The following is a 24,589-nucleotide window of genomic DNA, read 5'->3' as shown; positions in this document are numbered from 1 at the left end:
CAGTTTGGGGCTGGTACATCAATCCCCGGATTCGACTGACGTAGATCAGGCGAACCTCGGCTTCGGGAAGCGCTTATCGCTTCAATCGCCTCCCCAGAGTCACGGACTACATCCATGGAGTTCTGGAACCTCTCCGCGGCCTTTTAAAACCAATCGTCCGACACCCTACAGCCCATTTATGTTAATTAACTGGCTTCAAACGAACGCTGTATCCTCGTGCTCCTGTACTAATAGCTCTGTTTGATATTGACACAAGTTGTGTCTTCGGATTTGGGTGGCCGAAATGGGTTCCAACAACGGAAGAGCGACGAAGTTAGCTTTAGTCCCTTTACCCAAAGGCTCCGTATTGCTCCCTGGCGTCACTCTACGCATACCGGTGTCAAATCGCCCTGATCTTGCCAACCTTCTCTCAACTCTTCTTGATCAGACAAATCTGGGAAAGCGGGATGGGAACTCTATCACATTCGGTTGTGTACCTTTGAGTTCGCCATTGCTGAGCAACGACGGCCAGCAGCTGATCGATGATGGAAGTTTGGATGGTGCTAAGAAGGAGGAATACGATGCTATAGATGCAGGTCAGGCAAGAAAGGAGGATCTCTTCCGGTACGGCACGGTTGGCAAAGTGATAGGGGTGCAACGACGTGCCTATGCAGAGCCGTTCCTCGTCGTCCAAGGGGTTCAACGTTTCACCATCAAGCACATCTTGAAGGAGAGGCTCTTTTTCGAGGCAGAGGTGGTACTACACAATGAACGAGGTTGGTGCAGAAAGCTATTTGCCGTTAAAGGTATATTCTTCATCGCAGCTAATAACAAGTCGATAGATGCCATTTCCAACGATGCAGAGACCGTTGAGTTGTTCCACCAGTTGAGACAACTATCTCGCGAACTCATAACTCTCCTACGACTGTCGTCTCTACTACCTTCGACTGGCCCGCGCCTGTCGCCGCTCGTTGCTCGCAAATTCGAGGTGTACATTGCTAAGACGGATTTGTCGCAGGCGGGCAATTTGGCGGACTTTATGGCAGATGTAGCTGATCCTACCTTCGAGGAGAAACTTCGCGTATTGGCTTCTTTCGCTCTGAGAACTAGGTTGGAAAGAGTCGTCGAGCTTTTGGGCCGACAGGTTCAAGGAATCAAGAACAACGTCAAAGTTACTACGATCTCCACCTCGTCATTCCCACCCAATTCTCCGTTTGATATTAGTCAGATCGATCCTCGAGATCGTGAGTTGTTGGCAAGGCGAGCCATGGCCGGCTTGACGGGCTTGACCCCCCCTGGAGCCGCAAGCGGGCGTAACAACGAGGACGAAAAGGAGACAAACGAGGTCGATGAACTGCAAAAGAGGCTCCAGGAGGCGGAGCTCAGTCCCGAGGCTCGGAAGGTGGCTGACAAGGAATTGAGACGTCTTCGAAAGATGAACCCGGCAAACGCCGAATATGGCGTCTGCCGAACATATCTCGAAAACATCGCCGATATTCCCTGGACCAAGGTCACCGAGGACAAACTCGGGCCCGAGACGCTGAAGAGAGCAAGGAAGCAGTTGGATGAGGACCATTACGGTCTTGAGACGATCAAGAAGAGACTGCTTGAATACTTGGCTGTCTTGCGACTAAAGCAGTCAACCAATCAAGATGTTGAGCGGCAAATTGCTGCACTCACCAAGGAACTTGATGCTGCCAATGAAGCGCATGTCGAGAAGGACATGCCTGTTTTGTCCGAGTCAGACAGAGTCTCCCTTGAAGCAAAATTAAATCTGCTTCAGTCAAGACGTATGGCTGATAAGTCTCCGATCCTGCTGCTCGTTGGTCCACCTGGTACTGGCAAGACGAGTTTGGCAAGATCCGTGGCCACGTCTCTCGGACGCAAGTTCCATAGGATTTCGCTTGGTGGTGTGAGGGACGAGGCTGAAATCCGAGGCCATCGGAGAACCTACGTCGCTGCTATGCCTGGCCTGATCGTGAACGGTCTCAAGAAGGTTGGCGTTGCAAATCCTGTATTCCTCCTTGATGAAATCGATAAAGTGGGCGGCGCCAATTTTCAAGGGGATCCATCCGCAGCAATGCTGGAGGTCCTGGATCCTGAGCAGAACTACACATTTGTCGATCATTACATCAACATCCCAATTGACCTGAGCAAGGTTCTCTTCATAGCCACTGCCAATTCTCTTGATACCATACCCGCGCCGCTACTCGATCGCATGGAGACAATTACTTTATCCGGTTACACGACTGTTGAAAAGAGACATATCGCCAAGCGACATCTGATTCCAAAGCAGATCAGAGCCAATGGCTTGTCCGAGGGTCAAGTCATTCTTTCTGACGAGGTCGTCGATAAAGTCATCACCTCTTACACAAGAGAGTCGGGTGTGCGGAACCTTGAGCGCGAGTTGGGCTCAATTTGTCGACACAAGGCTGTTCAATATGCAGATGCGGTTGATAATGGCAGGTTAGATACGTACAACCCTGTGGTTGCCCTTGGCGACCTGGAAGAAATTCTCGGAATTGAACGTTTTGACGAAGAGATTGCGGAGAAGCATGGTCGGCCAGGCGTCGTAACTGGTCTTGTCGCGTACTCGACTGGGGGCCAGGGTAGTATCTTGTTCATTGAGGTTGCAGACATGCCTGGCAACGGTCGCGTTCAGCTTACAGGCAAGCTTGGCGATGTTCTGAAGGAGAGTGTGGAAGTTGCCTTGACCTGGGTCAAAGCTCATTCTTTTGAGCTCGGTCTTACTCACGATCCCAACGAGGACATCATGAAGAACCGAAGCTTGCATGTCCACTGCCCAGCAGGAGCGATTCCCAAGGATGGTCCCTCTGCTGGACTTGCTCACACACTCGGGTTGATCTCCCTTTTCACAGGCAAAGCTGTCCCTCCTCAGATTGCCATGACCGGCGAAGTCTCCCTGCGAGGACGGGTGATGCCTGTTGGAGGTATTAAAGAGAAACTGATTGGTGCACTGCGCGCCGGTGTCAAGACTGTTCTTCTACCCGAGCAGAATCGGAAGGATGTTAAGGATGTACCGCAGGAGGTCCATGATGGCTTGCAGATTGTCTATGTCAGGTAAGACATGATTGATATTCACGTGGAAAAAGCGTAACTGATCACTGACATATGTTGACCACAGGCATATTTGGGAAGCTATTCGTCAAGTCTGGCCTGATGCCCATTGGCCTGGACAACACCACATGAACATTGTCGAAAGCCGGCTGTAGAGTTCGTCTTCGACTTAAACTCCTTTACTCTGAATTCTACTCATGCTTTTTGCATTCCTCTTCATTGCTTGCGCTGACCATTGACCATTTTGGCTCATATCACCATGCCACTCTCTTTTGTATTAGCGCATTCAAAGCCAATCTCTCTAGCATAGCGTCTTAAATAGCCTCAATGATCATCTTAGTTCTACTTCCCTGTTACGTTCATCTTAAATTTGCACATACTGAGATTAAAGTCTCCGGTGAAAAGCTACATCCCTGAATATCATATTTATAGTCACATGAAATTTCGACATATGGTACAAGGTTAATGAACATGGAAAATAAAGGGATCCGGGGAAAGGAACGGCCCCAGAAAAGAAGCAAGCTTCTGCTTTTCTATCCCCAGAACGACTGAAGCAGAAAAGAAAAGGAAGGCATCTATGAACTTGATGTCGAATCCTTGGCTGCTTTGAATATCGACCGGTCATAGTGGAGTCCCAATGCCTGCCAAGTCGGTCTCCAGGTCTTCGTGCCGTCCAGCAGCTGCTTCGCCTCCTTTGCGTATTCTTCGCGCTCGGCCTTGTTGGGCTCCATGGCAGCGTCGGGTCGTTGCGAGCGTTGAATTTCTTCCTGATACTTCTCCGCGTTGAAGTACTGATCCTTCTCCCATCTGTTCCAAAGTACATTAGCACACGTCCACGTCGCCAGAATTCCACAAAAACGCAAAAAGGGTAAACATACGGTGACATATCCGTCGGCGCCTCGGGCCACACAAAGGGCTCTTTCATTTCCACTGTCATCTTCTTCTTCGACATTGGTCTCCTTAGACGGCCGTATCCGAACTTGCCCAGGGGCCGCAAGCGGGTCACTTTCTGTTGCTCAACGTAACTGCGGACGCGGAGGACACCGACGCCGTATAAGCGCTGCAGGTAGTCGCGCATATCCAGCTTGTTGAAGTTCAAGGGCACGTAGAATGTGGCGTATCGCGGGGGAAGGAAGGGTGTGCGTATGAGGGCGATTGTGAAGTTAGGACTACATCGCGATTATATGGTCAGCCCGAGAAAACACAGATGCCCAAGCGAGGAATCAGGGGTGGCTCATTGAGGTTTGAATCAGCCTTGGTGAACTTACAGAAATACCTGCTTCCGCATCGACAGAGGCGCCGAAGGGGGCACCCAGCCTTCGGGCTTTTTGGGAAATTTAGAAAATTTGCGCACCATCTTGGCTCTATATCTCCAGGCTTCAAGTGTGAAATTGGAAACCGGATAGAAGCGCAAAAGTGATGGGTATATGAATAGAATTCGTGCTCGATTGCCGGATCCTCTCGACTCGGCGGAACTTTTGGAAAAATGCACGTGTGGCCGCACCGCCTACCGTATAAAAGTGCTGCGATAGCCCATGTTCACAAAAGAAGTACAAGACCCTATCTACAACATTTTATGTGAGCTCAGCATAGAGTTATAAAATTAAAATTGAAACAAAACATCGAGTTGTGTTTTCATTATCATCATAAGCTTGATTGACTTTTGCGTTATCATGCTGAGGGCTGCCGCCCTTCAGATGTCTCTGATACATGTAGTTCTCCCAATTTCCGAGAACTCTCACTGATTTCTTCTGTTAGAGAATCGCGCACTCGTTCTTGATCATGGTCGTCATGTTCATCCTCTTCCTGTAACTCCGATCCTGACTCTTCGTCCTCCTCGTCACTGTCTCCATCTTCTCTCGGCTCGTCCCCATCCCCATTTGCGCCGACTTCCTTCATGTAGGCTTCCAGCTCGCGAGCCATCTTCCTCGAGAAACCAGACGCTTCTACCTCAACGTCCAACCGCTTCCCAGGATTCTTCAAGAGCTGTTTTTTGGCATCCGCGAAGAAAGGGCCCGGCTCATCGCTCACAAAATGGAACTTTCGTTGGAAATAGCGCTTGATGCAATTCACGTCGCGGTCGAAATACATCTCCGCGTTTGGATGGTCAATTGATACCATCTGCGGGAAATCGATAATGACCGGAACCAGCCGGATATTCTCATCGTTCTCCGCATCAGCAGGAGCTTTCCCCTTCGCATCGGGATCCTCTTCTTCTTTGATCAAGATGTTGAACTCGTTGTAGTCACCGTGAATAAGGCCAAACCGAGCAAGCTCCATGATCGTACCCATAAGCTCCGAATACAGTAACGCAGGCTTGGGAACTCTCGAAATCTGTCGTAGCGGGAATGCGTCGATCAAGCTCATGACGATCGTGTGTCTGTTCTGCGCAATAGGTTCGGGTACTGAGAACCCGTTCTCTCGAAGAGCTTTCATAAAAGCGAACTCTTTCATCGCCGCCAATCGCGACATGTACATCCATGAACCTGTACTCCGATTGCGCAGGTAGTCTCTGTTCGTCTTGACTGTTCGGAAGGAAATGCGGCCCAGACGATGGATCTTCAAGATACATTGCGTTCCCTTACTGTTCGCGACGACGACGATATCTGACTCTTTCCCGACACCGATCTGGTTTCCGACGGAGTAGATGCATTTCTGCTTCTGGTGAGCGTTCAGCGCCAGGTAGTCGAGACCTCCGTAAGTGAGCCGGTAGCCATCATCTGAAAGCAGAATAAAATTAGCAAAGACATTTATTCCAGATATATCACTACTAAGGTGCGAATAACTGTACATTTCGCATTCTTCACTTTCGCGATCAACTTAGTCTTAGCCAGGTTGGAGATAGACCGATGGACTCCGCTGCCACCCCGAAGGCCGGAGAGTTGTACGATCAAGGGCGTCGGTACGACTTCATGATTTCTACTTCCTGTTTCCACCTATGTAGAGCTCTTGTTAGCTGTCAGACAACGAGCTGTGATGAGAAGCAGCAAAGGCGGGGCAAATGGCAGGCATACCGCAGTGAGAACGCGGAAATCCTCGGAAGTGAGGTATCGAATCGCTTTGGGATCGAGCTTCATTCTTGTCCGTAGAGTGCGATAAAAGCGATTTTATGACGGTGAAAGAAAGAGATTGTTCGAGCAGTCACTCTATCGTCTGCCGTTGTTGCGGATGTCATGGCGGGAAAAAAGTTACATGCTTGAAGCCCTATACCCTATTTTCCTATTTGAGCACTTCCTTGGTATATCGTCTTTTACAAGACGCCGTTGACAACGCGATAATCTGCGTTGATTGTTCTCTAAGTACTTATAGAGCAATAATTGTTTTCTTCATGATTGGAGCCACACCCTATGTAAATCGCCCAGTCCGTGAACGAAGATTATTCGCCTTTGTTGCCCTCCGATTTATCTATAATTGTATACGATCCGCCTCCGCGCGACCCAGTTACATATTGAGTTCCATCCGGAACCACGCAGTCGCTTATAGTCTAGAACTAGATCGTGGCATGTTATTTGTCGATTCGGTTTCAAATACATTAGATCCAACCTCATCGGTCGCTATATGGTTGCCCCCGCACCCGGCCCAACTTGCAAAAGAAGTGTTACGAATCATCGTTTCAATCAAGCGGAATTCTCTTGCCAATCAGGGTTCTAAATAATGCCAGTTAGTCATCAGGACGAGTTAAGAAATTTCATCAGAAGCATCATTCAGGAGCTTACCTTTCGTAAGATCACAAGGCCTTCAAGGGTGCTACTAAGGGGAATGTATTTCTCATCCTCCAGTTCTGCTCTTTCACCGTAGGACAGAAGAACAGGAGTGCTCTGCGTTTGCCAGCCGGTGATCGTCTTGGGACGACCGGCTTGGCCAACCACATCCACAGCCTGACCCACACGTACGTTCACAGTGAGTGGTTGGAGGTCCTCGTCAAGCGTAACGAGGAATCGTGGGTACATGGCGGTGATAAGGAAGTACAGGAGGTAGTGATGTTCGGCAAGGATGAATTGTTTGGCGTCGATCAAAGATACAACGACAGTGAGTAGGCCAGCGGCTGCTACACGTGAAAGAACTTGACGGTCGGTGTGGAACGGGTTCAGGGTCATCGTGCCCTTACCCATGTGAAGAAGACCCTGGGCGATGCGGACCATGAATAATGAGTTTTGGTCACGGTGGTAGTAGCTTGCTAATTGCCTCAGCAACTGCGCAAGACGGGCATTATTGGTACCCGCTCCACAGAGACCCATGGCGAAGATCGCGTTGATGGCGACATCATTGTCATTGTCGTGGCTGTACCGCGACAGTGTATCGTAGACCTTCATCTGTGGGTTGCTGGGGCTGATCAGACCCATTGCAAGAGGGACCGCCTTTCGGATGTTGCTGGCACCGTAGTGCATAAGATGACCGAACTGTCTGAGAATCATATCCTGCCCGACTTCCTCGCCCATAGCGATGAGAGACAGACCTAAGACAGCGTACGATTGGACAAGTTCATCTCCTTTCTTCTCGTCATTCTCTTCAATAAGGTCATTACAAATGTGGAGAAGTTCCTGCAGCTTCAACACCGTGCCAGTTCCTGCCCAGGCACAGACCGAGGCAAGAACGGAGGTCGGCTTGGCCATTGGGTGGTCGACGGCCTTGAGAATGTCGAGAATGACGTCGACCTCCTCCTGGCGGCCGAAGTACAGTAGGGCCAAACCAAGAGCCATGAAGCGGGTCCATTTATCTTTCAGATGCTTCTGGCGCTCCTCATCCATCAAGGTCGTAGCAATGGCTTCGCTGACTTGATGATTCGAAGAGCCAACGAAAATAAGACCTAGTGAGACAGCCGCCATTGCCGAGAGCTGCATATCCAGGGAGACATCTTCAACGACGGGAAGCAGGATTTCCAGGAGCTCCTCCTTATTGGAGCCAGCGTAGGCCAAACCAAGACCCATGATGGCAGCGACTCTGACCGGTACGCTCTTTTCTTGCCAGACTTCGGGGTCGCCCAAGAGAGCCAGAACGGGGTCCGCCTCTAATCGTACGCCGGAACCGATCATACCTGTACCCAGCAAAGCACCAGCCTTGATTTGCTCTTCGGTAGCGTAGGTAAACTTGTCAATTCTGTCCAAGCCAGAGTCAGTGTCCTTCGACAGGAGCATGCCGAAAGAAGCCGTTGTCGACAGCATGCCATCATCCTTTGTCTTCCAGATCCAACTTCCCTTGTCATCCTCTCCTAGCATCAGGTTGTCTTTACCAAAGCCAGCATTGACAAAAGCGTTCACAAAGGCGCTTGCCAAATTATGTCTCGCAGAGTCAACATTCGTCAAACCAGCGCCTCGGCTGCTTTCCAGGTGCGTCTTGTAAATGTCCTCTGGATTTTTGGGTTCAAGAATATCAAGCTCTTTGCCCAGCGATTTGAAATGCTTAGAGATCAATGTATTGTTGAGACAGTCCATGAAGGATGCGTTCTCCTCTTCTTCGGGCATATCGAGCCAAATTTGCTGTCTGGCGACCAGGAAAGCCATTTGGTTCTTGAGTACTGGATCAGAAGTAGCGTTGATGTCACTCTTGATAAGATCGGTGTCATTTAGTCGAATGGCAAGCACGATCGCTTTTGTGAGCTCCTTGTAGCGGACATAGATCTCGTGTGCCGTCCGGAGGAACTGCTGATCTTCAGGATAGGTGAGGAGGTTAACCATGCTGACCATATACAGACAGACTCTCGAATAATTGTTCTCGTCGAGAAAGCGGGGGATCTCCTCAATGATTTCCAGCTCACTAAGGAGGTCAACAGCATCGGCTTCCGCATTATGACTCAGGAAGTAGGGGACAAGCGACAGTGAGAGATCGATCAGGTCCTGTACATCTTTCTCTGCGTTCAACCTGTTTTGGTACTCTTGGCCAATCTCCAAAGCCAGATGCCTAATATATTCGTGACCCCACGAGCCGAGATCTTCTGCCTTGGTGAGAAGGCGATACTTGAGTGTCTCGAGCTTCTCCTCGTCCCCGTACGTCATCCCGAGAACAGACAGCATATCCGCCAGTGAGTCCTAAATAAAAAAAGCCCATTGTATCAGGAAAAAGCTTTAACACAGACGAGAATTTGCAGGTTAACCAACCTTGACAGCGCCTGCCGACCACTTCTCGTAGATCTCTGTCAGTTCATCGTAGTGCGGTCTAAGAAATTTGAGTGGTTTGGGCACGGCGGTCATAGAAGAAGTCGACGTCTTTATGAAATTCTTGATCGCATCTAAGGCAGGAGCGTAGAGCGACGTATCCGGTTCCTGATGAAGACGAGACATATGGGTTAACGTCATCGGCCAACAAATTGAGATTTCAGCTCGACCTTATACCTTTAATCTCTCAACGAGCATCTCAAGCTCGCTCTTCAGCTGCTGATCTTCTTCGCTGAGTTCCTCTAAAATAACCCCAGCGTTAACTCTTCTGTTGCAGCAAAAACGCCGTTCGGGACGGCGGCCTAGCGATTCTATGGGTGGATTTATGACATACCCTCCTTCGACTCCTCCTCTTTCTTTTTTCCAGTCGCTTGTGACTTCTCATCGTTCTGTGTCTTCTTCCCTCCGGGCAAATCCTTCACATCATCGACCTTGCCCTTGCCCTTGTCGGCGGGAGCTGACCTCTCGCCTTCTTTCGCCATTTCTGACGGGGTACCTGGCGAGTTGGTCTCGGTTTGAGTGAGGAAGGTAAAAAGGTAGGATGGAAAGATTCGTAGAAGCTGCTTATGATCTCAGATACAGCAGCAGACAGCGTATTAATGAGATCTCTGCACACTGATGGATGGAGCAGAGAACGAATCCGGAGCTTGTTGATGGAAAGCCAGAGAGCTCACGCTCATCGCCGCTTGGGCGTTGCGCTACAGTGGAGCTTCCTCCCGCTTATGTAAGGCTACTTCACCGCCGAGATATGCCTCTCACTTTCCAGGAAAGATGTCAAACTATAGCAAACAGGTTGATCTGGGTGTTGTCATGGAATTGCTAAAGTTGAATATGCCAATGTCCATGGCCTAGGGAAAGGGAGCATGTGTATGCACTCATTGTCGTGGTGCGATACACACCGCTTAGCAATGGAGGAAACATGATGTCAATAATGCTGGATTCTGAACGAGAAAGACTTCGAACTGAACGGAACACCGGTATAATTAGACTACACAATTCCAACTACCCAAATGAAACTTTGTCGGTTGTAATCTCGATTATAGATGATTGAACATAGTTCATATGATACATACTCTACTCTCCGTCCGCTCGCTCCTCCAGACAGAACAGTCTCGTCAAGGTCGAGCCATCTGTCAAGTCACTCTCTCGACAGCCGCCATAACGGATAGCAAACTTCTTCGCGTATTCCTCGGTGTCTTGCGAGTACATTAGTTCTGATATTTCCTCGCCACGGTATGACAACAGGGGCAAACTGCTCAGGTCCGGCAAAGTGAGAGAGAAGCGCTCAAGAAGCGGCATTAATGTCGATGCCTGGTCCAAGGGTTTTTCCACAGACAATTGGCTAATGGATGACCCAAGAGTCATAGTTGAGTCAGCTTGATCGTCGAGTAGAAATTCTTCAGGTGGTTGAGACAGCTCGCTATGAACTGTTGCAAGAGTAAAAGTGCCTCGGTCGGGGAATGTTGGGTAAAGCAGGTAATAACCCCGAGCTCGAATGAGCTCGAGTAGATACTCCATTACAGCAGGATATCTTTTTGAGATAGCTTTCTCGTCAGTAGACTTCTCAGACGTGGGCTGGTGTAGAGCGAGGCGGTCGGTGAGGAAAGAATGGAGGTCAGCCCATCCGTCGCCGAAATATAAGGCCGCACGGCTGTTTGGAGCCTGCCATAAAAAGACAGGCAGCGTCTCGCCGCCTAGCGGTTGCGATTTCTGGATTTCTTTCTCAACTTTCGGTGGTATGAAAGGCTCGTTATCTGTGGGTCGTGATGAGGGAAGCTCGAGCGAAATTCCCAGTAATTTGGAAGCGGTGTGCTTGGCTTGAGCCGAATGCTTGTATTTCAACGTAGTATACTTCAAAAAATGGTAGAACGAAGGCGCCAACTCGGTCTCTGGGGCCAATAAGAGCACATGCGTCACGTTAGGGTTTCTAGGATAGAAAGCCTCCACGGTTCTCAAAGAAGCTTCAACTGGAGTCAAGTAATGAGGCTGTATACGACGGCGAAGAGTGACTGTGCTTGAAGTTTGAGGAGGCCACTTCAAGTTTTGGAGGAAGCGTAGGAGCTGTGGATCAACGCGAGGAGGCAGCTCAATAGTCAGGCTTGGAGTTGACCCGAGGTAATCTGCAGCTTCCAAGGATCGAATTAAGCGGATTAAGGAACCAGATGACTTGGAAGGGGCTTGTATGAGTATCTCGAAGTGAACGTCATTCCATACTTTTGAGCAAGACGTCAGTTATACATTCACATGTCGAAGAAAATGCCACACAGAGGTAAGATCACCTTTGAGAGCATCGCTATCCAACATTGATATCCACATGATATTCCTGGCAGCAGTCGGTAGTGCGATGTGCGTTATCTCAGACTTGCTAATCTTCGTTCGAACACCTTCTGTGAAGAACCGATCCTCCCAAGACTCCCCTTGGGTAATGAGAACCTGCGGACGGGTATAAAAATGAACGTAGTCTAAACCAGCCGTCACAGCTCTCTCCATGCGAGCCTCAGTAGACCATTGAGCATAGTCAGGTCGACTATCTGTAATACCAAGAATGTCAGCGCACCACTCTGATGAATCTATTCAAGACCAAACACACCATGCCAGACGATTGGGCAGTCAACTTCCTTTATGCCGTTGACACGTTGTATGCCTTCAACGGACACGTCATCTCTACCCATCAGCACAAAATGGACTTCGTTTGTCTTCTGATTGGCCATTCGGCAAGCGAGAGGCAGAAGATCGGAAACGCTCCGCAGGTTTGAGCCAGCAAACACAACGGCGCGACTAATGGCGCTGCCATGGCGAGTAGGCGGCTTCCAGAAACGTTGCAAGGTCCTCGCTAAAGCATTAAATTTTATTTCGCCTTCGTAGTAAAAATCATCCCTGGTATTTGTCTGAGGATCTGGACGCGGAGGGGGCCCTTTTGCAGGAGTAACCGGCGAAGGCATTGCAGGCGGCCATGACTTTCCACTGCCCTGCCGTGCTTGCGTGAAGCCAGGGTTGAATCGTTCAACTGCGGGAGGTACATCCGTGGGCATATTCTTGAAGAACAAGTATACTAAGTAGAGAATTATTATTCCTATTATGAGCCGGCGTGGTCGAGGCGCTCTCCACTTTGCTCGCAGAAGCGGCTTTCGGCCAGTTCGAGGTCGGTGGTCGTCATCTTTCTTTCCGAGCTCTTCATCAGCCAAATACGGCCGTTTTGATGGTAGCATACTGTGCACATATGAGAGATAGCCCCGAAGGAGCTTCAAAATTAGAGGAGTGCATTGGAGGAGGAAAGATGGTCGAGTTGCTGTTGTCGTGATAAGGACACAATTGATAGCTGCTTGCGGGCGTTGGAGATTCCGCTGTTGGTTGGAGCGGATTCTCCGGCACGATCTCCGCAAGCCATACTAAAGTGTCTTCAATCAATGCCCATAACTGGCTATTATTGGCCACAGCCATCAGCTTTTACCATTCGAAGGATTTGATGGCTATATGATCTATTCGGATTCGCTATTTTAACGGATTATTTGGTTGCATCTCCAGAGTCGGGCCATGTTGCCGGTTGTAGACCGAAGCCATTGAACCGCAACACGCTTGGTGCCTTGAACCAATATCAGCAGTCATTTCGTAAATCATGGATCCTGCGATGGATGTGGATGCTCCTGAATCGCGCGGCACTAAGCGTCCCGCTGAAGACACGGAAGCAACGGCGAGGCCTAAAAGAATCAGAGTTAGTTCACCATGCCACGCCACCCAGCAGACTATTGAATCGTCCGACTGATCGAGAATGAAAGCCTCTTGATCCCGATGTGGTGAACAAAATCGCTGCTGGGGAGATTATTGTAGCCCCCATGCATGCCCTGAAAGAGCTTATAGAGAATGCAGTCGACGCTGGCTCTACGTCTATTGAGGTCTTAGTCAAAGATGGCGGCCTCAAACTACTTCAGATCACCGACAACGGGCAGGGCATTGACGTGAGCACCACCTGAGAAATCAAGATTTATAGGGAGTTACTAATGTTAGCGCACAGCGGGATGACCTCCCCATCCTGTGCGAGAGATTTACGACCTCGAAACTGAAGCAATTCGAAGACCTCTCTTCCATTGGAACTTATGGTTTCCGAGGCGAAGCACTCGCTAGTATCAGCCATATCGCTCATCTCACGGTGACTACCAAAACGGCTGGTTCTAGCTGTGCATGGAGAGCTCACTATAGTGATGGGAAACTCGTCCCTCCTAAACCTGGACAGAGCGCCGCCCCGAAAGCCACAGCGGGGCGTGGTGGTACGCAGATAACGGTGAGTCGAAGCAAATTCAGTGATCAAGAACATCCCTGACTGGAACAGGTTGAGGATCTATTCTATAATGTTCCTACAAGACGCCGAGCCTTCCGATCTGCGAGCGAGGAGTATGCCAAAATCCTCGATGTTGTCGGCCGTTACGCCGTCCACTGCTCTGGGATAGCGTTCTCATGTCGAAAACACGGTGAGTCTGGTGCTGGCATCTCAACACCTGCGGCCGCGAACACTATCGATCGAATTCGCCAGATTCATGGTAGTGCCGTCGCCAATGAACTTGTTGAATTTCAAGTTGAGGATTCAAAGCTCGGTTTTCGTTCCTCGGGCTTGGTCACGAACGCAAACTACCATGTCAAGAGGACAACCATCCTCCTTTTCATTAACCACCGCTCTGTCGAGTCGAGTGCGATAAAACGCGCAGTAGAGCAAACCTATTCGAGTTTTCTGCCCAAGGGCGGACACCCATTTCTGTATATTGACCTGGAAATTGAGCCACAACGTGTTGACGTCAACGTGCACCCAACAAAACGCGAGGTAAACTTCCTAAATGAGGACGAGATTATCGAATCTATCTGCGATGAGATAAGATCCAAGCTGGCCCAAGTCGATACTAGCCGGACCTTTCTCACGCAAACACTTCTTCCTGGGGTCACGACAATCGAGCCGTTGAATCGCAACAATCCAGCCGCTGGTCCGTCAAGTGAAGGCGACGGCCAAGTTCCTAAAACACCTGCTCCAACGAAGAAGCCATATGAGTATAGCCTCGTGCGTACGGATTCCAGGGTCCGCAAAATCACATCAATGCTACCGCCTGCGATATCCCAATCGCCCTCCGGTGCTGAGGCGGAACCTGACCCCTCTAAAGTAGTTGAAGAGGGATTGCAGTACGAGACTACAGACCGCGAACCCCTTCGTATTGCCCTGACGTCGGTCAAAAATCTCCGCGCCGCTGTCCGGTCTACCATGCATAACAATCTAACAGAGATGATCGCGTCCCATACGTACGTGGGCCTGGTCGACGAACGACGGCGCATCGCCGCTATACAGTCAGGAGTGAAGCTCTACCTAGTTGATTACGGCATGATATGCAGTGAGTTCTTCTACCAGATAGGTCTCACGGATTTTGGCAATTTCGGCATCATCAAACTCGACCCAGCGCCGAAGCTGGTGGATCTGCTTCGAATTGGAGCAGACGCGGAGCGAGAAGCACATCTCGCTGCCTCGGGCCCCGGCTCGAGCCAACAGACAACACAGCCTGAGCAACCAAGCTCGGCAGAAGAAAGTGAGATCTTTGCCAATGCGCCGGATATAGTCGCAAGAACGCTCATCGACAGACGAGAGATGTTGAACGAGTACTTCTCTCTTCAGATCTCCGCAGAGGGCGACCTTCTCACAATTCCCCTCTTACTGAAAGGCTACCTCCCATCATTAGGCAAATTACCACGATTCCTGTTAAGACTTGGTCCGTACGTCGACTGGACAAGCGAAGAGGAATGCTTCCGCACGTTTTTAAGGGAGCTTGCGGCTTTCTACACGCCGGAACAACTACCTCCTCCCCCGCCTGAAGGGTCAAATGCTGCTTCAGACGACAACGAAAATCCAGAGTCGTCAGAAGAGCAGCAGGAAGATGCAGCTGTGAAGCGCCGTCGATTGCAGATAGCTCGGATGCTGGAGCATGTTGTTTTCCCAGCCCTCCGGGCTCGTCTCGTTGCTACCACACGGCTTCTCCGCGGCGTGGTTGAAGTGGCGGATCTTAAAGGTCTATACCGTGTGTTTGAGAGGTGTTAACGCTACGTCTGATTACGACAGATATCTACCGCTTCTCAAGAGCTTCTGGAGAGCATCTGGCGGAGATGCAGACGCAATCTTCTGTATGATATACACTCTGCAGCCAAAATCTCACTATTGGAACATGCCCCGATTGAGTCAAAAAACCTTGCGTTTGTGCATCGACGAGCCAACTAGATAGAGATACAATTAAAGGAGAAAACAGAGTAAAAGAATTAGATGATCAACGTCCAAGGCGCAAAGCTTGGTATGTAGAATAAACAGTCTTGAAGACAAGGCAGTCATGCAAGAATCCACTGTGCCTGCTAAAGAGAGGCAAGAAGAAAAGTAAAAAAATGACACATGTATCGTGCGTCGATAGGAAACTCATGGCTTCGTCACTTCAAACCCCAAGAACGCCAGAACAATTAAAGAAATCCTTCGCTTATCTCACCATGTTCCCATTCATCTCATGCAGTCCGTTTAAATTCGTCATCAAAGCGTAAATCTTCATCACTATCAGAACAGGTCAAAATTCTGGTCAGGAAAGTGCCTAGAAGCAGACCCTGACGGAGAGGGACAACTATTCTCGCAGGTCAAGAGGATGCCGCATATTTGCAGGTTGGCATCAGATGTATGTCGTGTTGCAATTATCTTGAGTATGGCTTGTTCATCAACGCAATTTCCCTCGCTATTGAGGCCCATTCGAGTTCTCTCTTGATGAGCTTATTGCGTCTCTGCAGTAGCTGCTCTTCCCACTTAAGAAGCTCATATCTGAGGCATTCTGTCAGCCATTGCTGCGATCATACGTGAAGTGGACCAGGGGCGTTGCTTTTGCTGAGTAACTAGGGGTGTAGGGAGTTGCTTACACGAAACGCAGATGAGGCTGAATGATAACATTGAGTCTTCGGGCACGAACGAAGCAGCTAAAGACATAAATGTCAACAAAGGTCTCCCCTTCGTAATGGTCCATTTTCCACGGACAGGGGTAGAGCTTGACTTACTATGCTCTCGGGAAAGATAGATTCAGAGAAGCCATCACTTCCGCAATGCAGATTGTTGCTGATCGAGAGACTCCAACTCGGCAATGGACCAACGTGGCTGCTCCATCCTGCTTCCCTTTTCCTGGAAGAATTGACTGGTGAGCCTCATCAGAACATTCAGGGGAACCAATCAAAACTCACTGATGAATTCCAAGCATCGGTCGAATTCCTGAGTCAACGGATCTATCCCATTGTCTTGAACCTGAGTTATATGCATCACGTTTTCTGGCCCCATCCGAGCAATGTCGAAATCTCTCCATGAAACTGACTCCCCAATGCTCAGAATGCGCCGAATTCCAAGAGCCCAGAGCATTTCAGGATTGTTGGCGTGGCCCAAATTGCCAAGATACATATACGGGAGAATTCGACTCGGAAGTGATCCATCACAGTAGCGGAACCATGGCGGATCTGGAACGCTGGAGAGGCTATCTGAGCGCGTCGCAGGACTCTCATGCAAAAGTCTTGTTTGAATGCTGCTCAGAAAGGTGACATCAGACGGGTATGCGAAGAAATTACGCTTCCTGTCACAGTGAAGTCGCAGCCATGCCTCGTGAGCCGGTATACCTTCAGCGAACATCATGTAAGCGATGACCAATAGTGAAGCTTCAGTATAGCCGTCTGGACAGTGGATAAGGATCTTGCGAGGCTTCCGTCGAATAGAAATCATGGCAATATCTCCATCAACATCTGTTGGCGATTCCGGCTCTTCTGGGTTCGCTAGGTAATAGATCCATCTTATAGTGCTTACAATGTCGTCTACCTCTCTTGTTTCAGCGGATGGGACGACAAGTGACCCGGAAGACGGAAATTCTAGCCGCAGAGGACCTTCACCGTCATCCAGCTGCCTATTGAGTTTAGCCAGATATCGAGGGCCAGGGATGCTGGCGAGATCACTTGTCTCAATCAAAAGGTCAAAATCTTCGACAGCCGCGGAGTCGCCTGATCCGGATTGCAATATGTAATCAGGCGTCGGCCCTTGCCAGACATTCTTAGAAATCTCGGAAGCTTTGGCCATCTCGCACATTTCCAGCCGCTCCCATTGAACTGGGGATGTGTTAGACCTATCCGTCAAAAAAAAAAAATTAAGAAGGGCTTACAGAAATCGACGACCTGGCCCGTGAGCTGGCCTTGAGAGTTGATAGCAACCAAGCGCGGACAACGGCGTTCAATTTCAGAGAATTCACCTGTAAGTTGGTTAGCTACCTTTTTGCGGAAGATTTCAGTTACCAAGCCGGGGAAGGGACTGACTTGAGAGGATGAATGTGTGGTAGGTTGGGAGTAACCGATCTGGATCATTACTATTTCTCCAATGGTGCTGTGCAGTGGCAATTTGCTCAGCAACCTCGAGGAGTTGCTTTCTACTGACACCGTCTTGGCCGTAAACAACAATGTCTGATAGAGTAGCCAACTTTGCGGTTTGTATCTGAAAATTGCGAACTGAGAATCCCTCCTTGGGATCAATTGGAAGAAAATCCCAGCCGGACGGCGCAAGAATCTCACTGGGGCACACTGCGCCTTTGAGTCGAGATGTGCTAAGATCACCGCCGACTTTGACGATCGTGATGCCTCTCCAGCATTGGGGGGTCCGTCGAAGAGAACGTCTCCGGTTCGTGAAAAAGCCCAGTTGCAATTGATTTTCCGGGTGAAGTCCATGGAGCCAAGGAAATACCTGACTGGGGTCTGGCAAGGGTTGAGAAGCCCAGTAATCCAAGGCAGCGGCCAAGGTTACAATATCGATAGAGTATATCGGAGGTGAATCGGTCACACGCGAGAACGTGTCGGGAGGATAGAGAAGCGACGCGACCTTCTGATCGTCCTTGGCCGATTGTACAGCAGTCTGTGAAGCTGCTGTCGAAGTTCCGGACGGACACACGGGTAAATGTTTGTTTGGCACCGGCGACGGAGTTCTGGTGAGATTCAGGGATGAGGTGATTCCCGCTGGCGGAGGGGTGGCATGTCGCAGCGTTTGCTGCTGTACCAACACCGTAGCCATGTTCAATGGCAGCTGTGCAGTTCGAGTGTATATACAAATCCAAAGTTTGTTTTAATCAGTGGAATTGATACAAAGACGTACGGTCGCTGGCGATTAATAGTACATCTGCTGCATAACTTTCGCGACCAAGTTTCCAGCCTATGTGGACGGTAAGGAATAGATGAATGACGCCTGTGTGAGAGACTTGTTAGCAGATCATCCCAGGTAAAGACGAGACAATTGAATAGACACAAACACAAGTTGACTTGCGTCCTGCGCTGCTCGGGAAGGGGTGGAAACAAGAATGAGAAGCGACCTAGAACATACAGAGTCCCCAAAGCCTACTCTCTGAAGGACAACTTTGACTGCATGAAAGACGATAACGATAGCCAGAGAGGAATACTGATAATTGAATCCAAGGTATTGTCGAGTCGCGTGAATACGATGGCGTGGTGGTGAGAAGGCGTCCCCAGTAATTACTGTATCCCCACTCAGTAGATAGCAATGCGATGGACCCGCTGATAAGGGAGAAGCGGGAACTGGGTGTCACGTCCTTGGCGGGTGCAATGGTAATGATGAATTATATGAGAAGCCACAGAAGAAGATGTAGAACAGTGTCGTAGGATGACCTGACAGATAGGAAATGAGTTGAATCTAGCGCTATCTACTGCGTTCTCAATGATGAAAATAGTTTGGACGATATCCAGAGAGTCATTGCCAGGTGTCTTGGGTTTTGTACGCCCAAAAAGTACGGGGGTGGGGAGGGGTAGTATCCGTGTTCTAGTGTACAGTAGTCTAGCACTACTAGCAATTCCCGTGTTAGAGCGAAATGTGGATTAACTGCGGATGGCTCGTGCTTCCAGAGTGGGTGTTGCTCTGCCCTCCAACGACAATCACCAGTCTATTATTCGATCGTTGCCCCTTACGGAGTAAGACTGTATGAGACTGCACTATAGATGGCTCTTGATGATTTAATCCTGTTTTCTGGTAACTTTGAGCTCAGAACTGTGGTCAAAAACGTTCGAACGTCTTTGGGGGCGCGTCTTTGGACAAACCCCGTATCACCAAGTATCTACGAAATACCATATCCTACGTTGGGCGACTTTCTCCTCTCCCATAAGGCTGACTTGCCGCTTGCAGCCAGAAATGACAGCCATCTTGCTAACACCAGCGCAGATGCTCTCTATTATAAATGCCATGAAATAACACTCTATACTATCAGTCTGTGACTTCCAATACTGAATGGAGTGGCGTCCAGCCCCGGCCTTTTCTGTACCCCCCCACCATCTCCAAACTCTCGCAGCATCCTTGACGCCAACAGTTCTTGGGTAACATCCAATAGGGGCACCAGGAGCGCTTTTCCCCCCCGGAAGCACTCAGTGTGGTCCAACCAACATCTCTGCAACCTGCCAGAGGGATGTTTGGAACCTTAGTAATTGTCGACCCTCCTGCATGGCCACCAGAAACTCTGTTGTCCGATCCCGGTCTTTTGATTGGAGTCGGGACAATTCCCGTATTCTCGTCCCATTATTGTCCATCGTCTATCTTCAGTCAACTCGAGGATGATCGCAACTCGGACGCCATGGTTCTAGGGTGTAGATGGCCACAACCTGAGGAATGTCCGTTGCGACGGAAGCTATGACGACAAAAATCTCAAGTTCTCTGTCCTCTCGGACATAGTTACCAGGTTTGCTAGGTACTGTCAAAAAGTTTCACAACGATAAGGTAAAGTCCAGGATTGTTCCCTGCTGGGCTGCTGTTGTGCGATAGTGCAATCGCACCTGCATCCGAGGTTCTCGAGGACCGTGTGCCGGATTACCATGGTTTCTATCCTTTGCCTGCTTCCTTTCTAAAGTTCCGATTAAAGCTTCATATTTGGAACCTGCATGTCCACTTGCGCAATAGGCACGTTCTGTCGCCTGCAAGCTTCGGAAACAAGAGCGCCAGTGGCACGCGATCTTATTCTTAAGGCCTGAGCCGAGTGTTTGCTGTTCAACTGTCTGTTATACAATATAATGCAAGAACTCTGGGTTTACCCCACTCGGAATCTTGAATCCCGGTCTAGCTTACATGTGCTACGTGGATGGATGGACAACACACAACATTAGCACAGCCTTTCGGCACCACAGTGCATCGTCTCTTTTATAAAGCAGAATTGTCAACTATGGCTGTCGGATTTCGTCTGACGAGGCCTTGAACTCAGAGCATTATGCTTGTCTGGCGCATGCACGTTGTTTCCACTCGCTAGCTTGATTTCCTCGGGCAGAAAGTTATGATTGCTGCCTTTGGTCCCAACCTAGCACCCTTAGAAGTTCGCAACCCTACAATGTTAATGTTATCGGGAAACAACCCTCGCGATGGCTATACCATACTCCCTGGAAAACAAGCGACATGCAGATAAGCCAGACGACCAGCACCGGCAAGTTTGGATTGAAAGTGCAGTAGTGCTCTGCTGCGATCTGCTGGTCGTATGACGCGGAACGCGATTTCGTTTGTAGCTTGCAGGGCTGATATAAAACTTCAAATCGGCAACTAGACTCGTCCACGCGCAATTCACCACGCAATTATTTTCTGATGTCGCGAACACTTGGCCCCAATTATACTCCGGCGCTGTCTTTCAGTTCTTGCGCGAGCCTCAGCAGATAGAAGCGGGATATGTCAGACGGGAGACCGTCAAACGACCTCACCATCTTCTGAATATCAGTTCTAGCTTTCTCATAGACCTGCAAGTCACGGTTGCCGTAGACGTCTCGACCAGCAGCGTATCCTCTGGGCAGGCTGCGGAAGAATACATTGACTGCAACACTGACTCCGCCAGTTGGAGAAGCAGTATGCAGCCACATCGGTGGGATGAATAAAATATCGCCGCTGTTCAGCACAGCTTCTTGCGGCGACGTGTGTGGAATTGAGACGACCGAGCCGTCTTGGATATTCTGAAAAATATCGATGGTAGAGCTAGAGGCTCCTGGTGGGACTTGCAAGTATTGCACGTCAGTTGGGGGGAAGAGTACCAGTCTCCTCTCCCCTCGGATTTGGCATAAGACGTTCGCCATCACCTGCGCATAGCGATCAGCCACCTTGAGTTTCCATCCCGCTTGTTTTGTGGTTGGACTTACATCGTAATGGAGCCACATGGTGACCGGCCCCGAAATTCTTAATGGAGAGCTGTGGGCATTTTCTGTCACGAATGAGAGTGCCTCGGGGAGTTTAAAGTCATCCTTTAGGCCAGGGAAATCCACGGCAAGGTTGGCAGGAAGCTTGGACGGTTGTTCAGCCGAAATGCTTCGGAGATACTGGCGACCACCCGCATGAACCTCGTCCAAAAATTTCCCGAAAGACTTGGTCACATAGGAGAAATTCTTCGCCTGGAAATTCATGTTTTCCGACTGGCCCTCATGAACCACGACCTATTCACGAATTCTTAGATGAATCGGTCCCGGATTGTCTCGACTCCTTCTTACCTTGCGATCACTTCCCACAGCATCTGTCAGATATCCTTTCGTCCAAAGTTCGGTGCAAGGTCCAATGTTTGAACCTTCAATGATCACCGGCTTGCCATCAGCCAAGATCTGCTGGAATTGCTCGGGGGTGTCGACCCTTGTGCGACGAATGGACGAGAGTTTTGAGGCAGTGCCGCAGCCTGCGATTTGCGGAACGTCGGGAGACGCGACAGCTTTCGGAGTATGCGCGGCTTCAGGAACAAGAGACCAATCGTTCTTGGCTGTAGAGCCTGCCGGCTTCAGAACCCAGCTCCCCTCCGTCCAGAATGTGCCGAATGAGAAGCAAACTGCGCCACCTCCTAGTATCAAAACCTGGCCTGGGTCGATCGCGCAGGCAACATGGCCGACGAGCAACGGTCTAGGACCCTGCAATTTACCCCCTAGTCCTATCGCAGACAGAATCTCGTGGCGCCAGGACGACCCGTTTTCGAGGCATTTGAGCAGCTCTCCTACATCAAGTAACATGATTTCACATTCATATGGGACAATCTGTCGAGGAATAATTCCACCGACTATGGCCATCCCCCAAGAAGTGTGCGTGACTGTGGCTCCAAATCGGTGGATGTACTGACTCAGAGATGTTTGTTGCAGGTGCTCAGTATGATCGGTCAACTCGAGAAATACGGTACCGTCACTGCGCTGGTGTATCTTCCATATCCAAAAGTCTTCAACGATGGTTCCGTCCGAGCCAATGCCTCCAAACAGGACGCCTGTTGTCTGGTTGATGCTCTCTAGACTGGCCCCGAATCGAGCAGTAGGTCTTGCGCCTTGTATCTCAACTTCCTGCCATCCGTTGCTGTTTTTCTGCCATAACAACCAAGTGTCAAAGATAGACCCATCGCTAGATTTCCCGCCGTAAACAAGGACCGAGTCCGGACCTGTCTCAAGGGTAACCTTGACCGCACTGTGTCTGAAGCGAGGAGCTGGGAGACTCTGGGTGGACCGCCACTGCTTTTCTTGTCGCAACCAGCAATCTTGAAATGCATTCGCTGGTGACGCTCTCCCACCGACGAGCAAGCAGTCACCACCGCTCAGGCTAGTCACGGTGTGACACATCCGCGCGGAGACCTCTCGTGGAGGGAATGGAAGTTGAGGGTTAGTCATACTCTTGCACTTGCTGTAGAGATCTGTCGACACCTCGCGAGTCTGGCGGCCTAAACCTGAATGGTGACCCATAGAATTTTCACTGTCCGGGATGAGGGCCCCGAACCTCCTCTGCCCACCTTTTGGGTCGTTCCCCGCAAGCAGCAAATATTGTGAGGATACATCGGACTTCTTAGTAAATGCCGGCGTCTTCTGTGGCTCTTGAACCAAGGTATGTGGTTGCGTAGAAGCGACGAGCAAGAAGTAATGCGACGCAAAGAGTGCAAACTCTTCCCACTCATCGAACGGTTCGACAGTGTCCAGCCATGCTCGTAGAGAACTTCCGACGAATTCCTTATCTGACCAGAGATCCCAGAGACTTCTAGCCTGCGCATGTGTCCAGCCGGCATTTCTAAATCGCTGTTCTTGCTCACCCAGTGAAGGATATTCGTGGATTGAGTACAAGGGCGCTCCGAGTTTGTTGAAGTGCTTCATCATTGTTGAAGCAAAAGGATGATTGGGTCCGTCAGGGAAGAACTGTTCCAATATACAAAACTGAGAATCTGAATACCCTGTTAGCTTGCCAGCAATGACATGGAAGATTGGCGGTATTAACCATTGTTGAGCTTTGAGGCCCAGTCCAACACAGCATTGGCAGATTTGACATCCATATAGGTCAGGGAGACCTCTGCCAGAAACAAAATAGAGCACTCATACGGAAGAACCTCTGTCTTCAGCACATCATCTAGCTTCTTGAGGTTTTTCAGATCACACCCAATGGCTAAGTATTGCTCGCTGCGGATCTGGATTGGACTTTCATCCGAGAGAAATTCTACATTCTCAAGAAGCTGGATGATCTCGTCTGTCCTGCGAATGGCCGTTTTCTTATTGACCATCAGCTTCTCATAGTCGATATCCACGAACCTCGTGGTACTACACAAGGATTTATCGGCACTCAGGAGTATGAACGGTAATGGATCACTACGATAGCCCAACTTAGCATACGACTCACGCGGACATTTCCCCTTCGTCTGATCGGCACGGCGGTAATTCTCTACGACTCACAATCCACATCCAAGATTCAATACGAATTTGGGTTTATCCGACGGCTGCTTCATGAACCGTCGAACCGACTCCGCCATAGCATGCATACGAAGCCAGTATCCACGATTGATCAAAGGCGACCGTCTCTGGGGTTTCTTCACGAAATATTTGAAGAAATGGGGCTTGGGGTAGTATAGTAATTCGACGCTCCGCTTGGACACAATGCTGCTATTATTAGTCTAGGTAGAAGGAGTCAGTGGTATGTGCGCGGAGTCGGCTTCAGAACGACTTACTCCCATCACTAGATCGGCCTCTCGTTCGGCCTTGGTGCTGACACCAGCCTTAACTGGTTTCTTTGCAGCCTTCATCGTGGATTCAGCGACCAACAAAGGACAAAAGAAAAGACACAGTCACAATCAGTAAATTGTGAAATCACCGTTCATCTATAGAAGGGGGCTTGAGAACCAAAAAATTTACCCAATTGCGGGAGCAAGATGTGGCCCAAGCGTCCAATGCTCGCTTAGCGCGTTTCACCCAATTATACAGCGAACCGCGGCAGTGAAAGCAGTTCAGGCGATCCCCCGCGATCCTCCGCGAATGAGAGCTAGTTCCCTGCCAAGTTCCAAAGACACCGCTCTGGTTTGAAATGACGACAGTGTCCACAGTTTTTTGAGGAAGTCTTCTTTTTAACG

General features: G+C 49.7%; 8 protein-coding genes across 8 annotated transcripts; 2 read left to right on the top strand and 6 right to left on the bottom strand.

Annotated features, from left to right (window-relative positions):
* Positions 1-283: 283 nt before the first annotated feature.
* On the top strand, positions 284-3,212 carry Asppvi_004985 (putative LON domain serine protease; the record flags this gene model as incomplete). Its single annotated transcript, XM_043300924.1, has 3 exons — positions 284-755; positions 822-3,060; positions 3,125-3,212. 3 exons carry the CDS (start codon positions 284-286, stop codon positions 3,210-3,212), a joined length of 2,799 nt encoding a protein of 932 aa, XP_043156859.1.
* A 420-nt stretch (positions 3,213-3,632) lies between these two features.
* Asppvi_004984 (mitochondrial 54S ribosomal protein uL23m) lies at positions 3,633-4,414 on the bottom strand (the record flags this gene model as incomplete). Its single annotated transcript, XM_043300923.1, has 3 exons — positions 3,633-3,864; positions 3,936-4,226; positions 4,326-4,414. 3 exons carry the CDS (start codon positions 4,412-4,414, stop codon positions 3,633-3,635), a joined length of 612 nt encoding a protein of 203 aa, XP_043156858.1.
* A 314-nt stretch (positions 4,415-4,728) lies between these two features.
* Asppvi_004983 (protein kinase RIO2) lies at positions 4,729-6,134 on the bottom strand (the record flags this gene model as incomplete). Its single annotated transcript, XM_043300922.1, has 3 exons — positions 4,729-5,777; positions 5,849-5,993; positions 6,072-6,134. The coding sequence occupies 3 exons, from the start codon at positions 6,132-6,134 to the stop codon at positions 4,729-4,731; spliced, it is 1,257 nt and encodes a 418-aa protein (XP_043156857.1).
* A 540-nt stretch (positions 6,135-6,674) lies between these two features.
* Asppvi_004982 (proteasome regulatory particle base subunit RPN1) lies at positions 6,675-9,691 on the bottom strand (the record flags this gene model as incomplete). Its single annotated transcript, XM_043300921.1, has 5 exons — positions 6,675-6,704; positions 6,774-9,083; positions 9,153-9,317; positions 9,387-9,451; positions 9,544-9,691. 5 exons carry the CDS (start codon positions 9,689-9,691, stop codon positions 6,675-6,677), a joined length of 2,718 nt encoding a protein of 905 aa, XP_043156856.1.
* A 592-nt stretch (positions 9,692-10,283) lies between these two features.
* Positions 10,284-12,418, bottom strand: Asppvi_004981 (uncharacterized protein; the record flags this gene model as incomplete). The annotated part of the gene is made up of 3 exons (XM_043300920.1): positions 10,284-11,422; positions 11,489-11,740; positions 11,800-12,418. 3 exons carry the CDS (start codon positions 12,416-12,418, stop codon positions 10,284-10,286), a joined length of 2,010 nt encoding a protein of 669 aa, XP_043156855.1.
* Positions 12,419-12,825: 407 nt separating this feature from the next.
* Positions 12,826-15,276, top strand: Asppvi_004980 (mismatch repair ATPase MLH1; the record flags this gene model as incomplete). Its single annotated transcript, XM_043300919.1, has 4 exons — positions 12,826-12,921; positions 12,986-13,165; positions 13,222-13,488; positions 13,537-15,276. The coding sequence occupies 4 exons, from the start codon at positions 12,826-12,828 to the stop codon at positions 15,274-15,276; spliced, it is 2,283 nt and encodes a 760-aa protein (XP_043156854.1).
* A 1,152-nt stretch (positions 15,277-16,428) lies between these two features.
* Positions 16,429-18,291, bottom strand: pps1 (tyrosine/serine/threonine protein phosphatase PPS1; the record flags this gene model as incomplete). Its single annotated transcript, XM_043300918.1, has 3 exons — positions 16,429-17,342; positions 17,396-17,482; positions 17,547-18,291. The coding sequence occupies 3 exons, from the start codon at positions 18,289-18,291 to the stop codon at positions 16,429-16,431; spliced, it is 1,746 nt and encodes a 581-aa protein (XP_043156853.1).
* A 2,576-nt stretch (positions 18,292-20,867) lies between these two features.
* Positions 20,868-24,265, bottom strand: Asppvi_004978 (tRNA methyltransferase PPM2; the record flags this gene model as incomplete). The annotated part of the gene is made up of 6 exons (XM_043300917.1): positions 20,868-21,326; positions 21,387-21,677; positions 21,732-23,416; positions 23,470-23,834; positions 23,919-24,136; positions 24,191-24,265. 6 exons carry the CDS (start codon positions 24,263-24,265, stop codon positions 20,868-20,870), a joined length of 3,093 nt encoding a protein of 1,030 aa, XP_043156852.1.
* Positions 24,266-24,589: the final 324 nt, after the last annotated feature.

This window comes from Aspergillus pseudoviridinutans (genome assembly GCF_018340605.1).
Source record: "Aspergillus pseudoviridinutans IFM 55266 DNA, scaffold_3, whole genome shotgun sequence".
Classification (NCBI taxonomy): Eukaryota; Fungi; Ascomycota; class Eurotiomycetes; order Eurotiales; family Aspergillaceae; genus Aspergillus; species Aspergillus pseudoviridinutans.
Note: the sequence above shows the minus strand (reverse complement) of the source record. Positions and strands in the feature narration are given on the sequence as shown.